The sequence below is a fragment of the Podarcis melisellensis genome (genome assembly GCF_964234715.1).
Source record: "Podarcis melisellensis genome assembly, chromosome: 2".
Classification (NCBI taxonomy): domain Eukaryota; kingdom Metazoa; phylum Chordata; class Lepidosauria; order Squamata; family Lacertidae; genus Podarcis; species Podarcis melisellensis.
Window position 1 is genome coordinate 100,182,089 of NC_138529.1, and position 17,973 is coordinate 100,200,061.

A 17,973-nucleotide genomic window follows, 5' to 3' on the forward strand; every position below is an offset into this window, starting at 1 on the left:
CACTTTCATCCAGCACTAAGTGACCACCATGTTGCTGCTGTTTAGTCAAGTTTTCATTTAATTGATCCTACTGACCAGAAATGGTTGCTTTATTTCCATTTTATGAATAAAGAACATCCATGAATGCACAGGAAACAAAGTGACCCGGGGTAAGTTGCTGATGGACAAACTACAGGCAACTCCCCATTTATAGTGTCTGGTGGATTTTTGGTTTTTTAAAGGATTTCCAAAGGGTTAGATAGAGGGTTTTTGCACGTTTTTTCAATGGTGTTCCCACTATACACAATTTCACTTAAATGTGCAGTGCCTTGGAACATAACCCTCACATAAATGGGGAGTTTGAGCTGAATTGAGCTCCAGGAATTTATTTGTAGTGGATGGGTTTAACTGCAGAATACCTGAGAAATCACAGCATACCTTTTATCTTTGCTGTGTGCCTGATCACAGATAATGCAAATTATGGGCAGGGCAAATTACCTTGCTTTGGCTCTATGTCATAGGTATTTTTACATACACATTTATGCATGTATTTGGCCACTGACAAACAATAAAGAGGACTCTGAATTCTAAACTATTATTGTGATCAGTTCTACTACCTCTGACCTGCTACTGTGATACATGGAACAGCCAAAAAGGTTTGCCTGTGGAACCATTTTGGCTGACTGTGTTCTGTGGTTGTATTAAGGCTAAGTCAACAATTTATAGATTGGTATGATCCATGCAAAATGTACATTTATGCTTAGTTTTGCCTGGCCCGGACTTCATGGTAACTTCCTGAATTTTTTCTAGATATGCTAATAGAATACCGTTGCAAAATCCAGAATTTTGGAGGTTAAACCTGACAGCAAGTCTCTCCCTCTAGTATAGTGTTTATTACGATATAGTAATGTGAATACAGTCATACCTCGGCTGCCTAACACCTTGGGAGTTGAATGTTCCAGCTCCTGAATGATTGAAAACCAGAAGTGAGTGTTCTGGTTTTCGAACGTTCTTTTGGAAGCCGAACATCCGACGGGGCTTCCAATTGGCTGCAGGAGTTTCCTGCAGCCAATTAGAAGCTGTGCTTTGGAAGTCAAATGTTTTGGAAGCGAAACGGACTTCCGGAACGGATTCTGTTCAATTTCTGAGGTACGACTGTATGCTTAGCAGAAGAATTAACTCTCATCCACAGGTAGGTTGTAATAATATATTTTCCAATGCAACTAATGTCTCTGAAAGTGAATGAATTCCTATGCTACTTTCATGAGAAGTTAAATTTCTGACACAGTGAATAATCCCCCCCTCCAAAAAATTTCCTGAGATCAGTTACAGTATTGAGTCCCAATCTACAGCCAAAACCAGTAACATGTCCCTTTTCATGTACCCTTGTTTTAGCATATCTAACTCTAAATTACAGTTTTGCAATGTATCTAATTAATGACGTAAACTATATATGTTAAGACAAGGAGGATGACTGGTTCTCGCAGTATGCCATTTTTATTCTGTCTGCTTAGACAACAGAGTTGTGACCCTTCCTTGGGGGAATGAGCACATAATAATCATTTGCACTTGATGTAGAGCATGCAGGAATACCAAGAAAAACTTGCTTAACCAAAGGCTTGAAAACTATTGGAATGAAGAGTCCAGCAACTATCTCTACTTTGGGACATTTAAGACACTTCCCATATGTTTTGGTATATCAGCGAAAAGGATGAACTAAAGTCAAAGGTAGACTACAACCTCTATTTAATGAAACAATGAATCAATCAAGCCATCACCTGGTGACAAATTATATGGATCTTCTGTGTCTGAAAGGTATTCGATCACTGTTGAGTTTCCCTGATCGAGCATTTCTTCTTCCTGTTCTTTTTGCTCTCTTCCTCCCTCTTTCCCATCCCCACCTTGGTCTATCCTATCTTGCTCTATCTCGTCTTCACTTCCCTCTTCTTCTTTAAATGCACAGCAAATGACATCTCCATATAGGTATTTTGTTCTGAAGTTTCCCATTCTTTCTGGTTAAATTGTCTAGCAGAGAAAAAGTTAACACTTGTGGCAGAAGCTACTTGGCATCATGATGGGAAGATCCCACCTCCACTTCCATCTTTACCAAGCTGTCAGTAGACCAAAGAGCGGAGCATGGCAGGAGCTAAATTTTTCAGTGTTTGAAAGCTTTCACTTTGAAACAAGCTGATCTCTTAAGAGTTTGTATGATTCAGTGCTGATACGAGTAACTCAGATAATCTTCAGGTCAACTCCACAATGCCCAGAATTAAAGATCCTGATATTTCAAATGGACTGGGGGCAGCGGGGCAGAATGACTTATTCTGACTTACAGAAGGTCTAGCTGAGGCAAACATACTGCCAATTCATATTCATTTTATCTTTTCCCCCTTGCCTCAAGAAGCCAGAGATTAAAGTAATTTGAAGCACTGTGATTCGTCAGTTTAGGACTCTCTGCACAACTATTCCATACAGCCTGCAAATATCAGGAGCATTCTTTTGAAGGAAAATATATAGTCAGCCAGAAGTAGAGTTTGAAAGTTCTACATTCCAAAAATGCAGTCATTGTTCGAAAATTCCACTGCATTCTTTGCTCATGCATTCTAAATGCCTCCTCAAATAAAATCTGCTAATGCATATGAGGAACATGCTTCTTTCAGGTACCTCTTATCTAGTGGCTACTGATAAGCTTCTTTTCCATTTCAGGAAAATTTACTTCAGAGACCATACCTCTTTTAGTCTACTGAAGAGATTAATGAAATCCTATAAAGCCTAATTAGGAAACCTAACAGTTGCTCAGTGCAAAGTCCCATTTGGGCAATTAGCTTTCTCCTTGCCTAAAACCGGGCAGCATTCATTAGTGTCACAGTGGAAAAAACCTTCTTGTCCCAACATTCAATAAATGGGAGGATATATTTTGTGTTAATAACCATTGTTCATACTGTTTATTTTACTTATTTTGATTCTTCCTCATTCTGTCTCAGAAGCTTATATGTCCTTATGTCATGTCAGTATGGATAAATAAGTATTTTAAAAATTAAGAAGGTTCTCTTGTTTCAATAGATCTAAATTACTTACCAATATGTTAAAGACTAGCCTGCCTCTTCTCATCTACACATGGGAAAACATTCTGCCGTGTTAAAAATCAAGGCTTTACATAGCCTTCCAGCAAGCAGCCTTGCTTGCTAGTCTTGAGCAATCCTATATTCACTTACCTGGGAAGTAAGTCCCATTGAACCCAAAGGGACTTTCTTCTGAGTACACATATATAGGATTATATTATAATTGTACATTTGTCCCAGTCTCTAGGTACGTTCAGGCATTTGCCTGAACATGCAAAACAGAATCTCTGGATTGGGCCATGCAGACAAACTCTGCCTCTGGTATCCTTGTATATGTTGTCTCACCTGATGAGTTCCCAGCCTCCCCCATTTTGAGAGGGTAAAATTTGCAGGGGCTTATATTCCTTTTTGAGTGTAAACAGAACCCTCCATGGAAGACCCCCAATAAAACCTTAATCACAGGTGGAATATATTATAATGCAATCAGCATGTGGATTATATGAGCAAGCATCTTGGGTTACTTTCCTACCCACATTAAGGCTACATTAAGGTGCACAGTTTAATTGACCCAGGACCACAATACCTCAAGGACCGCATCTCCCCATATAAACCAACCTGGACTCTGGATTCATCATCAGAGGCCCTTCTTTGTGTGCCTCCTTCACATGAGGTCCAGAGGGTGACAACACGAGAGAGCCTTTTCTGCACAGTGGCTCTCGTTTGTGGAGTGCTCTCCCCATGGAGATTCGTCTGGCACCTTCATTATATATTTTTAGGTGCCAGGCAAAAGCTTTCCTCTTTCACCAGGCCTTTGTCTGATAATATTCTACAGCCTTTTAAATGGGGGTGCGGCTATTGTTTTGTTGTTTCAACTTTAACAAATTATTTGTGCTTTTATATTGTATTTTAATCTTTTGAACATCCCTGAGATCTTTTGATGAACGGCCATATATAAATCTTACTTAAAAAATAAAATAAACAAAAATAGATAATGACACTTGTGTTTAGTAAATATGTGCAATGTAAAGAAGGTGGTTTACAACTTTACTTTTACTACACACACACAATCTATTCATTGTCATTTAATTTTGCCCCTGACTTTTGTAAAGAAGGCTAAGCTAAAAGATGGGAACCACGAGTGACTCTCACATTCCCTTTCCATATGTGTAGGTCTTGTGATGCACATTCTCTGCTGCTTCTGGGCGATGTTTAAAGTGTCCCTTCTGCACAACTTGCTACCAGATTCTTTTCACTGGAGATACCAATGATTGCAAACAAAAGGGTCAAAGCATGTGCTCTACCAAAGAGCTATGGGAAGGGATGGAGAGGGCTAAGAAAAGACAGAAGTTTGGAGGATCAGGGATACAGCATGTTAAAAGATGTTAAGTGGATGATTGAAGAGGGTATTCTAATGTCAAGGGAAAGTGATAGTTTAGGGATCTGCTGGTGATGCAAAAAAGACATTAACAACAATGCCATTTGAGCAGTGTATGAGAGACTGGATCTTAGTAAAAATCATACACGCAATGTCAAGTGAAACTGCTGCAGACACTTTGCAGAAAGTGTAAGACCTATTCAGAGTAGACACATTGAAATTAATAAGCATGACTAACATAGGCCCACAATTTCAACTGGTCAACTCTGAGTAAACCATAGTTGCTTACAACCCCAAGTGGTTGATTTGGACTAGTCTGAGGCTGTGCAATCCAGTGTACACAATAGGGAGTAAGTTCCACTGAACTCAAGTTCCATTGGCTACAATCATCTTATGTTATAATCACAGTCATAGTACAGTGTACAGTGAATTCCCATAACTGATGTTTGAACAGTGGTGGATCTACTGTCATGGATGCTTTAGCTGAGATTCCTGCATTGTAGGGGATTGGACTAGATTACCCTTGGGATCTCTTCCAAGTCTACTATTATATGATTCTACTACTTTTCAGATAGACTACAAGCCTGCAATTACTTATGCGTGCCTGTATCCATAATGCCTAACTGATGCATTATGGGAGCTTTCGTGAATCCTTTATTCCATTCCAAACACCCAAATTTAGCCAATCTCAGTAAAGGGACAGACCACTGCCCTTATGAATGTTCTTTATTTTATTCATTTTACAAGATAATAACACCACACTGCAGAGTGTGCAGACAGTGTATTCCCATAACTAACCTTTGAACAACATTGAACCCACTGGTTGAGAGAAAGACTATATTGTTATTGGCTGGAAGCCAGCAAACTGTGAAATGAATTTAAATTGCACCGAATTTAAGTAGGATGAGCACATGTAGCTGTGCACCGGATTGCAGTCACTGTACTGAGTCTATTCTAAGAAAGCAAGTTATGCCTAAATCCCATTGAAAAACAATGAGATTTCAGCATATAATTTAATATTTTAAGTGTCATTAAGAACCCTCACTGGTCCCGATCCAGAGTTCTGCATGAGCCGTAATTGACTCTTAGGCAGACAAAAAAGAAAGAAAGAAAAGAGACCATGTGCTTGTGACTGAGTGAGTATTAATGACACCATTTCAATCAAGGTGTAATCTAATATAGCATCATGCCAAGAGCAACTATTAAGGGATGTGTCAGTTACAAATATTATGCACATTGAATGAAATCTGAATTTATAAACCACATGCACACATCCGCCTTTAAATAATAAATGAAAGTGACATTCAGTCCACCTCCTTTAAGTCTGCAAGGAAGAAATGAGAGTCATTCCCGAATAATCCAAATGAGAACTATTTACATTCACTGAGGAGAATGTTGTGTCTTGCAAAAAGTACCCGATATGAAAAGGCACTGGGTACATGTTGGCCTCCTCCTCCTTAGCAATGAATATGCTGACATACAGTGATAATGGAAACATCTGAGCACTGGTTTGCAAACTTAAGAGAAAGTTGTGGAAATTTCTTGAGTTTCAGCAGCTGTTGAGTCCCCCCCCCACACGCACAATATGACTCAAACTGTTGTTGAAAAGAAGGGGAAAAGAAGGCAAGCCAATATCAAATGGAAGAAATTGGATTGATATTTCTCATACATTTTGAACATGGCTCTCATTCCAGGCCAGTCACTCTGCTATTTGCTCCACAGATTAGAAAATTCTACATGCAGGGGCAGAATGGGACATCTCTTCATAAGCATTTTGGAGGAAAAACAGCATATTGATTCACTTACAGATGCGTGGTTATCCTTGATCCATATGGGGCTTAAGCGGGGAGATGTACATTAATGACAACACCGGCAAAATATATATTTCTCTTTTTAATGCAAGTTTTATGATTCTCTGGTCAGCTTTTATTTGGTGGCGAGGGCTGATAGGCACCAGACAAGATCCACACACACCCAACCTATGACTACAGATTAGTGATAAAGAGTTCCATGAAAAAATCACTAGGAGGCACCCAAAATGAACTGTGCTAAGAAACAGAAAATGAAGCAATGGCAAGTGTGTCTGTGGGGAACAGAATGGGCTAGCATATTTAATAATGTTTAATAAGTCTGCCATCCAGGCGCAGTTGCTCTCCCCCTAAGGGCATGATCCCAGATGAGACCAATGCTTTTTGATTTATATTAAGTGGGTAATAGCTGTAGGGGCAACTGAGCTAATGATCCTGTCGGTGTTCTGTGGTTCTCTAGACTGCTCGGTAGAGTTAATTATGAATTGTAATGAGAACTCTGGGCTTCAGGACAGAATGGGCATAGATTAGTACATGCCTATATGCTATTCAGTTTCATGGTCGAAAATGAAGTAAATTTCTTCCGTGGAAAGCTAGGTATCTAATAATGGTGCAGTTGCAGAACAGCAAAATTCTATTATACCATCAATCATTAGCACCATGTGTTTTGGAGCTGTCAAGCACCTTTAAAGCTGTCACAGAATGTGTTTTTGTTGTTTTAAAAAAGGAATACAGAGGAGTTTCACATTTTTAGATATTCATGGTCAAAACTGCTTCCATTGTGATCATATGACTGAAACTGTGAATGAAAATTGGTCTACCCAGCCCAGTTAAATAGATGTGCAGATCCACAGGGACATATTTAACTATCCATTTATAACTACTGCCTGGGGTATCGCTAGCAAATAAAGATTACTTTAAGGAACTGGCGTTTGTTAAAATGTCATTTATACTTTACTTCCAGAATCAATACAGCTTGGGAGATTTTCTCATGTTCCCTGGCTGTTTCTAAAGGGGAAGAAAAAGTTTAGAAGAGGTATCATTTTATCAACTATATGACTGAATCAAAAGGAAGAATTTTCCATTTAACCTTTAAAGGCTTTTCAGCAAAAACGGCTGTATAAGGAGTTATAACTGACAGGCAGGTGTGAAACAGCACTTAGCAGATTGCTTTGGGGAATGGAATTTGAAGCCTTTTCTGGTGTGGCAGGGAAGTGCGGAAAGGGCATCAGGATGAGGTTAATTGGACCCATTCAAACAGACTAAGAACGGGTTCCCCCCACTTTTAGAATTATTTCTACATTTATGCACACCTTTAGTTCTACTCAGGCATCCAGTTTCTATGGGTACTGAATGCATGATGCAGCAGGAACACGAGGGGCTAGAGCTGTCCCACCTTGATGACATCATGCGTGTCGGCCATGACCCCAGCTGACTTGCCAACAGACTCACAATCTGCTTCTATTTGCATAGGGTTTATAGGAAAGGGAAGTAAACCTTGTTAAACTTTGTTCACTCAGGGTTCCCCATCCCCATGAATGATACCCAATGCAAGGGGTAGTCAATGTGGTACCTTCTAGATGTTGTTGGACTACCAAGTCCCCAGCCAGTACGGCCAATGGTCAGGGTGTTATAGTTCAACAACATCTATGGGACATCTCGCTGGTGACACCTGTCTTATGAGCACAAAAAGAGCCCTCTTCAGACTGATGACAACTGGGCATTGGCTGGGGTTATGCAGCTGGTACGTGCCTTGCTAGCCCACCTGGGCCCTTCACACACTGTGACCACCGGCCCTGAATGCTTGAATTGAGCTTCTGAGTTCCCAGCATTAAGGTGCAATATTGTCATGGTATCATATACCTAAAACTCAACAGCCATGTACAAGAAACTGCAAAGGTTCCACAAAGGTTGCTGCTTCAGAATGCATGCAAAAAGGTGCCCTTACTTCCATAGTTAGACCTTGGTCATAGTTAGACCTATCACCACTAAAAAAGAGGCATAATATTTCCTATTACACAGAACAACGCAGAAAATTTCATCTTTGTTTTTATGTTACATTTGTAATATGGCTTTCCACCTTCAGAGGAAAAACAGTATTTTAATAATATCTAAAAGTATTTAGGTTAAACTACTATTCCACTGTCTATCATTCTATTCTAGGTTCTGGTTTGGCACTCCTGGAACAATTCAATAGTACTGATGAAGAGCAACTATTTTCTCATTTTCTTTTTGGACTTATGGGCACACTCCCACTTTTTAGAAAATTAAAAATCTTCCCTCTAGTGTGAAAACACACTGAGAATATTCATTCAAATCAAGAGCCACTATAACCCTCCACCTTTTTTTTAATAGAAAAGATGAAAACTTTATCCTGGATCTCAAAGCCCCACTTCTGCAGACCAATGCTTGAAGATTTGGGGAGCGCATTTGAACATTTTAGCTATTTCGCACATTATTTTGATTAATCAAACTAAAATTGGGCTTGGTTTCAACTACATACATTAGTTGGAAGGTTGTAATGATATGGATGCTTCCTCTGTCTGCAAGAAGAAAACAGCTATTGATGTATAAGTGGGACCTCCAGTCCTTTTCCCCTCCCACCCGTTTCCCATTTTGCTCACAACAGTCAAGCAGCATTATGTGATCACTGAGTATGTTTGGGGTCCCTCCTCCTAGATTCCCCTCCCCCAAGTTTCTTGTCCTTAAGACAACTTAGTATTAAAAGTGTATTAAGAACTTATATTAGAGTGAAGCTCCAATAGAAGGAGCTTTTGCCTCCACCTTTTAGAGAGACTAATAAATGATCTACACCAGAGATCAGGAACATGTCTATCTCCAAATATTGCTAGACTGCACCTCCCACCATCCCTGACCATTGGCCATGCTGGGAGAGCTGGAGGCCAACAACATCTAGAGGGCGACCCTGATATACATGTTCAACCAAAAGAGGTTTTCTTCTATTGTTTAAGGTGGGGGCTTGGTTGTTGTTGTTTTTAATGTTCCCTCTTATTTATCTGATTAAAACCAACAACATGTATCTGTAGTAATGAAAAACCACATGAGGTAAAAAACCAGACAAGAACTTTTCTCCTGCTCAGCTCTGAAATTCTTTATTTTACAACTCCACTTAAACTTCATAGCTATTCTCCTGAATACTTTGCACCTCCTGCAATGGTGTGGGGACATATCACAGAACTAATGGAATTAGTAGCATTTGGGGGTGAGGCATTCTATATGGTCAAATAATACAATTTTGCTTACACATGACAAGAAGATGGGGAGATTTTTTTGTTTTTAAAAGCTTTTAGACAAACCTTAAGGAGGATTTTAATGGCAAAGTTTTGGTTATATGAAGGACTTCTGGTTTGTAGCATTGTGCACACTGGTATTAGGGAAAAATCATCACAGCATGCAGAGTTGTACACATTTCTGACATGATTTGCTGCTAATTGGATAAGAGTATGTGAACAAAAGCTCTGTCAGAATGGGTTATCCACAGCCCCTTTCTGAAGACAATCCCATAAAGCAGATCCAAACCCAATTTGGAATTCAGCTAATGGGATCAAACCTTGGAAAAGTGACATAGAAAGCATTCCAAGTGAATTTCCTATGTATTTGCATGTTTGCTCAAGAGATCCTAAAAAAAAATCACCACATGAGCATCAGAGGTTTGTCAGACAAGGTAATCACACTTCTGACAAAAGCCTCAAGGCCATACAAAGAACTCCAATGTTATCTTATCTATATTGTACACAATATTGTTGGATAGCAATATTTAACTTATACGTATGCCTTGCAAAGAATCTCAGTCTAAAACAGTTATTCGTTACATGGCTTTCAAAATATCTGGAAGGGGGGGATAAGTGCAGGGCACAATTCTCAGTGGTAGAGCATCTGAATCATAGAATCACAGAATTGTAGAGTTGGAAGGAACCCAAGGGTCATCTAGTCCAACCCCCTGCAATAGGGGAATCTCAGCTAAAGCATCCATGGCAGATGGCTATCTACCCTCTGCTTAAAAACCTCCAAAGAAGGAGAGTCCACCGCCTTTTTAGGGATTCCAACTTCCTATGTTCCCAATAACTGAAAGATAACTGTAACGCTCAAACCAGTGGCCAACCAGCAGCCAACCCACTACCTCAGGAAAAACCGTGACAATTCCAACATTCCTTTGAAAAAAGCTCTAAGGCAAGAGTAGGGAAACTTTTGCCCTCCAGTTGTTGCTGGACTACAAACTCCATCATCCCTGACTATTGATCCTACTGGCTGGGAAGGATGGGAGTTGTAGTTCACAACATCTGGACAGCACCAAAATAGCTACCTGTGTTTCAAGGCATAAAGAGCTATGTACAACAGAAAATATGCAAATATTCACATCTGTCTGGCTTTGGCTCACAAATTTCTGCTGAGAACATTCCATATATAATTACTTCAAGGCACTTGACAGATTGTAAAAGAGTAGGCATGTGCTTTGATATTTTCAATTAACCAGTAAATAAGCATTAGGACCAAGTCTGCGGCTACTCTAACAGCAATCTTCTCTTTACTGAGAAGTAAATACCACTGCTTACTTTTCGGTAAGTGTATTTAGGACTGTATTTAGGACTAAACTGGTACAACTTTGTCTCAAGCAAAACCTATGCATCTTATTTGGCTACTTACATTTAAATTAGAGTTTTGCTATAAAACAGTACTGCGGTAGGTGGGATCTCCCCCTGCCCTTGAAACAGTGGCGTAGCGTGGGGGTGCAGGGGGGGCCGGCTGCACCAGGCGCAACATCTGGGGGTTAGGGTTAGGGGGCGCAAATCCACGGGTTAGGGGGCGCAAATTACTTGCCTTGCCCCGGGTGCTGACAACCCACGCTACGCCACTGCCTCGAAAGGTCACAGGCAGCCTGGCAAGCAAAAGTCTTCATTACGCAGACCTGGCAACTGGAGTTCCACTTGCACTGCAATCCAACATTGCCTGGGAGTAAGTCTCAGTGAATGTCAGGATTTCTGTGTAGACATTAATAAGATTGTCCTGCACAGCTGGAGGCCAGAGAAGGTGCAGACTAAGAACTTCAGTGAACAAGAAGGATGGAGTAAGTGATTAATGGCAAAAGGGCAGAGCCAGAGAAGTAGAAGACACATGGGGATTCCCCATCAATGCTGTTTCTGCCTTATCCAGATAAGAAAGCACTAATCCAAACTTTGTGTTCCCCCCTCATTTTAATGAAGATTTACAGAAATATTACTACAAACTGCGGGATGCTCCAAATGTATAAAGAAGTCAGCCAATGTGGGAAGCGGATTGACTGATACAGAACATACAGTGCAAACTGTGATTTGTAAAGAGCCCAAAGTATGAATGAGTTAAGTCATGATGTCAGACCTTCCTTACCTGGGATGGGAATAACGGGAATGGTTTCGTTTGGCACCACTCGAGGCGAACTGCTGTCTTCCACATAGAAATGAGCTGTCTGAAAACATTTTCTGTGAATGGAAGAGAAACATCATCAGCACTCTCAGGGCTCTCTGACATTTCTGTCCGTGCTAAGCATTTGCATCAGACACATGGACAAACACACACAAAGTTTTATTTCTGATTTTGTCAGTGACCCTCAAGTGAACGCTAAAATGTGCTGCTACCAGTCACCATAAACCATCATTTCGTTTAGGAGCCTCCCGTTTCTGATCTCTTATTAAACAGTCTAGGAAGTTTAGCAGCTGAGAGTGCATGCATTCACTTAAAAAGGAAACTTTTGGGTGTCAATTATTGTGGCTCAATAACAGCCCTTCTTAAAAGAAAACTAAAACAATCATAACCACACTGGTGTTGGAAGCGCGTAGAACCTTGCCACTTAATGGCCAGCACCTAGAGCAGAACACACATAACGGTCACACTAGTTCCTTAGGGAAGTTGCAATCTCCACAGGAAAAAAAGTTTGTCTCATTCAACTCTGTGCTGGCTGTGCAAATCCCCTTTGCAGGCTTCTCCTGCAAAACAGCAAGAAGCACACATGCTGCTAAGGAAAAGCCTGTGGTAGATGTCAACTCGGCTTCCTCCCTCTGCGACCCCCCCCTACCCCTCCACTGAAAGGAACGCTGAAAAGGCCAGAGGGCAACTCAGATGCAGCCCACCGATGCTCCCGCCAACCAGATTTAAAGACTTGAATCTGCTTCCCTAAGCACATTGCAATTGCTGTTCTCTTTACCTGTACTTAATGCAAAGCAGGGAGCACAAGCTGGTCATCACAGAGAAGGCACTGAGGAGGAGAGCATCCAGAGGTCCAATGAGCCTGTGCATGGTGATGCTAAGCAAGGCAGGGCTTTCCAGCAGCCACGTCACTGCTCACTGCTGCCTTAATGAGCTGCTTGAGGCTGGGACTGAATATTTAATGAGCCTTGCTCAGCGTGAGCAGCTATTGTGACAAGCAAAGGGGCTGCTCTCAGCTGTCAGGAGCTCTTAACAATAGCCTGGACAGAGCAGAGAGAGAGAGAGCCCTCTTCCTGCCTCCCTTAATGAACTGCTGCTCCTCAACACCTGTGCGGGGTCCTGGACGCCTCCGCCTCTGCCGCGATTAGCTTCCCCGGCACGCAAGCGACTGCCTCTGCTTGTAAAGGTTTGCAGCGGTCTCTCTGCCGCACAGCACGGCTTCTGGAATTACGGCCAAGCAGAAAAGCCCACTCCATCCCGCCAGCTTTGCTGACACTGTCAAAGCAATTTGTAGTGCCATTGTTTCCAGAACAGAGGTACATAGCAGAGGGCTTTGGGGTGGGGTGCGGGGGGAGAGAAAAAAGGCAGTGCAACTCACACAGCTTTCAAAGGCCAAGCAAATCTCTTGCAAGAAGTTGGCCAAATGCATGCAGCAGGCCCTCAATTTCTGAATTCTGCTAACAATCAAAGCTAGGGCTGTCAGATCAAAACGCTCGGAATAAGGAGATTGATGAAGCCATGGAACTATTTCTCAAATGTTTGAGCATGACCACCCCATTCTGCTGTCCCTTGAACCCAAAGCCAACTAGCTGAGCATATGGAGATATGGTTGTGTGCAGAAAGAACAAGCCTTTTCTTTTTAGCCTATGAAACAGAATACTTTCCCCTGGAAGTCCTACCTGGCACCTACCTTTTCATTCATTCAGTGGCAAAGGGGTGTGTGTGTGTGGCGGGGAGCTGGGCAGCCAGCAACAATGGCTGGATTTTTATAATTTTGATTATGCTTTTATTACATTTATGTGTTTTTATTGTAGATTCACGTAGGTAGCCATGTTGGTCTGATGCAGTCAAAATAAATTTAAAAATTGTCCAGTAGCACCTTAGAGACCAACTAAGTTTGTTCTGGGTATAAACTTTCGTGTGTGTATCTGAAGAAGTGCGCATGCACACGAAAGCTTATACCCAGAACAAACTTAGCTGGTCTCTAAGGTGCTACTGGACAATTTAAAAAATGTTTTTATTGTATTTATTCTTGTTGCAAATTGCTTTAAGATTTTTAAGTAATACATACATTCAATTAACCCAACCGAACCCGTTGCTTGCAAACAGCCTAGTGCCCCATGGAATGATCTGTGGGACTGGCCCAACAATACCCAGACTGAAACCTGAAGAGGAAAAGACAAGACACTTTCTTATGCACAAGGATTTTTTTTTTTGGGGGGGGAGAAACATTTCTCCAAGCTCACATAATCTCAAAATCACTTTGGGATGATGGTGTAAGGAGGGTGCAGTCACTCCATAATAAATCGAAGAAGGATAGGGGAGGGTCCACTGCAGGGGGCATTCAGCCTCTCTGGATCTAGAATAATGGGTGTACATAGGCTCCAGAACACTATCCCTTCCTAGAAATTTGAGCCCCCTCCAGCGATGAAACTAGTGAGTTGAACTGTTTGAAACTAAGGGTCATGGTCAGTGGAGATGTGATAAAAGGTTATGGGGCATGCACACAGCCGAAAGCACACACAACATGCACACAATATATACTGTTTATAGCCTATTTTACATCTAAGTGGAATCCAGGGTTGGGTATGAAATACAGGATGCATAAAACCACAGAATCCACAACAATTAACACTTAGAAAACCACTGAAACAATAGGAACAGCGAAAACCACAAAGCTAACACGCAAACACACATTTTATCCTGCCCTACCTCCAAGCAGCTCAAGACAGTGTACTTGAACGTTATCCTATTTCCCCCCTGCTCACCACAACAATCCTGTGATGTAGATTATAGGTTGAGAGATTGTGGCTGGGTGAAGGCCACCCACTTTGTGTCACGGCTGAGTGAGGATCTGAACCCAAGTTCCAGTCTGACCCTTTATTCACTGGCTCTCGGGGATATCATAATAGGGACATCTGGCAGCCCCCAACAACTGTGCTCTTGATGAATAATGAAAGCAATGGCAGCTAAATTCATAGGGCCACTGAAACAATATGCAGCCACCAAAGAACACATTCTATAGCATCATTTTACTCACAAGCAGGCAGCTGCTTCCACACAGACCATCTCCTAACAGTTGTACTTTTCTAGGAACATTACTTTGTAGTGAAATGATACCTGGGAATCCAAGGTGTGTGACATATGATCAAATACGTGAGGCGTATGACCAAACATTGTGACATATGTGACGTATAATGAAATATTCCTTCACAAATCAGTTTGTTTCTTCCCTTAATAACCTGACTGCTCTTTCTCCTCCTGATTGTAAGTAAAGATAGACTTGGTTTCTACTCAGGCCGCCTTTACTATAGACTATGAACACCCTGGGGGCACAAAGGGGAATAAATCAGTCACAGCAAGGGAAGGCCTATGAATATGGATCAGGTAGAACGTGCATGTGTTTGAAGCGTTTAGGATTTTCTCCTTTGAGTAAAATATTCAGCAAAATCCATGGAGGATGGCTTTTGATATCATGCTCTTCATTTTAGTGTTTTTTATATTCCTCCCGCCCCCCCAAACGACAACAAGAAGGAAAAAAGTAATAATCCCACACCGCTTCCATCCCTCCAGTTGTTCTGTGTAAGAGTCATATTTATTAATAACAAAGCTAGTCTGATACAAATTGATCATCTTATGTTTAACACTGAACCTTGTTTGAAGGTCCAGTGTAACTAAGAAAAAATGGCCAGGTTAACAAACATTACACCAGGTTAGCCTGATTTTGGCTTATCCTGATCTAAACAGGACCAAAATAGTTTGAACTATTGTCTTTTAAATACTGACATGTCCATCTTCCAGTTTTGAGCAATTCTAAGTTTAGCTGTAACTAGGCTTCTGATATTATTTATCAGAAGAACAGCATGTATGACAAAAACCTACCATCTGCCACATGTTGGGAAGTAGCATCACAAAAATGAATCTTAAAAAGAAAAGATGTGTGACAGAGACCATGTGTACCTCGAGGAGTAACTGATTTATGGTCATATAACATCTGAGGATATTTACACAATTATGTTAACCCACACTCAGGTGTTTGTTCAGCACAGAGGGTTCCCTGATGATCTTCAGGACCAGGTGACGATACAAAGCGATGACAAAAATTTTCACATGAATCAGCCTTTCCGCCTAGCTTCATAGCTGGATGTGCTATGGAATTCTTTCAAACAAATACCTAGCACTGTAGCTTTGTCAAAACCTTGAATGGCTGTAACAGAGTCATTCCATTGGCTCATTCAGTACAGACATAATGATACCTTATTGCCTAGCTGTGGTTGAGCAACCAGCAGCCCCTGAACTTTTGGACACCCCTCCCCCCGCCAACACATACCTATTACCCAGTGCAGACCCTGCTCTCTAAATTTTGAAGGCGACAATGGTTAGTTTTCTATGTACGCCAACATTTTCTCTGTGGCAGCCATCTGTCACCAGCTACCCTGTGGGAAGGATTCCAGGAGAGTAAAGTAGGCAAGCGAAGACTGCCTCAGAGCCTCTTCCAGCTAGACTCTCCCTTCTTTCTTCCTACAGGGCCATCTGCCCTGTAGGAAAGACTGGCTATCAATAACTGGGGAGGCGGGGGACAAAGCAGCGGGGAGAAGGGTGGGCGAAGACCCCGAAAAACGCCCCTCATTGCCTAGTGACGTTTAATTGATCTCGCAGTGTTACATCTACACCAGCCACTGGTGTATCTTCCAGGAATAACTTCTTTAAAATATTAGTGCCAAGACTAGAAGGCCTGTGTACCAGTATCTGGGATTCCCTCACGCTACAAATCAGCAGGACTCACAGTAGAATAAACAGGCTTGGGATCGTGATGTACGTGATCTCAATGCCTCCCCCAGCCACCACTTCTGTTCCTTTAAACAAAGGCAGTCCCCTACGTGTGGGCAGATCACTATTTGAACACATACTTATGCACTTGCTTATAGCACAGCATAAGCAATTGCTTATAGCACAGCATAAGCAAAGAACTTGCTAAGACCACAGGAAATTGAGGCTTTAGTTTATTGCAAAATCTGGAAATGGTCAGCTGAAAGCTATCTTATCAGGAGGGGCCTGATCCTACATTTTTAAATGCTACAGAGTTTAAGAGCATATGTCAGGCTCTATGAAAAATATTTTAGTGGTGTCCAATGACACATGTGGTGCTGTGGTCTAAACCACTGAGCTTTTTGGGCTTGCTGATCGGAAGGTCAGCAGTTCGAATCCCTGCAACGGAGTGAGCTCCCGTTGCTCTGTCGCAGCTCCTGCCAACCTAGCAGTTTGAAAGCACACTAGTGCAAGTAGATAAATAGGTACTGCTGTGGCAGGAAGGTAAATGGTGTTTCCATGCACTCTGGTTTCTGTCACAGTGTTCCGTTCTGCCAGAAGCGATTTAGTCATGCTGGCCACATGACCCGGAAAGCTGTCTGTGGACAAATGCCGGCTCCCTCGGCCTGAAGCGAGATAAGCACTGCAACCCCATAGTCGCCTTTGACTGGACTTAACCATCCAGGGGTCCTTTACCTTTACCTATATGGAAACTCAGGTTTCTGAACATGTGATGAACATGTGACATGTGAACGGTGTGATGAAGAACATTTGCACTAGAACATTTCCAATTAGTCGCTTCACCCAAACATGCAGGTGTGGGTGCAGGTCCATGAGAAACTGCACAGGAACTTGTTCCAGCAGGTACATTAATGGTGTCTTTCTTGCTAGTACTGCAATAAGCTAACATCATACCATGATGATGAGCGCCATATATGGTACGGCATGTGTGGGGAACCTTTGGCCCTCCAGATGTTGCTGAACTACAACTCCCATCATCCCTGGCCATTGGCCATGCTTGCTGGGGCTGAGGGGATTTCAGAAACATCTGGAAGGACAAAGGTTCCCCATACATGGGATTAGAAATGCTTCTCAGCACATCTCTACCCTCCTCCTTCCCAAGTGCTCCATTCAGATATGCTCAAAATATAGTGGCAGATAGTAAAGACTGGACAGATTCAAGCTCAAAATGAGTTTCAAATCAGCAACCCTTAAAAGTAATTTCAACTCAAAAACAGCCCAAAATCTGACACTGGAAGCTTTGTACCACTCATGCTGGAATATATCTATAATGGATAAAATTACACATAATTTGAGATTTTGACAAGGACTAGACCCTCCAGACACTTTTTATATGATTTGGCTTTCTTTTATGACATATATAGCAGAACCGAAGCTTTTAAGACAAACCTTGTCATAAGCCTGGCAAATTTGGAATTAAACTTGATGAGCTGATAGCACCAATAGTCTTTACTCAGATTTTGCTATTTTAACTCGTGCAACTACTCATTCTACATGC

General features: G+C 41.7%; 1 protein-coding gene and 1 long non-coding RNA gene across 5 annotated transcripts in view; one reads left to right on the top strand and one right to left on the bottom strand.

Annotated features, from left to right (window-relative positions):
* PTPRG (protein tyrosine phosphatase receptor type G) overlaps window positions 1–17,973 on the bottom strand; it is a 521,921-nt gene that overhangs the window by 40,998 nt on the left and 462,950 nt on the right. For all 4 annotated transcript variants that reach the window (XM_081901339.1, XM_081901337.1, XM_081901336.1 and 1 more), the window contains exon 14: window positions 11,610–11,701. In XM_081901339.1, coding sequence (XP_081757465.1) covers window positions 11,610–11,701 — 92 coding nt within the window. The remainder of the gene's footprint in view (window positions 1–11,609; window positions 11,702–17,973) is intronic.
* LOC309365447 lies at window positions 1,758–13,838 on the top strand. The gene is made up of 3 exons (XR_014166156.1): window positions 1,758–2,639; window positions 11,447–11,540; window positions 13,755–13,838. It is a non-coding gene; the product is annotated as an uncharacterized lncRNA (long non-coding RNA).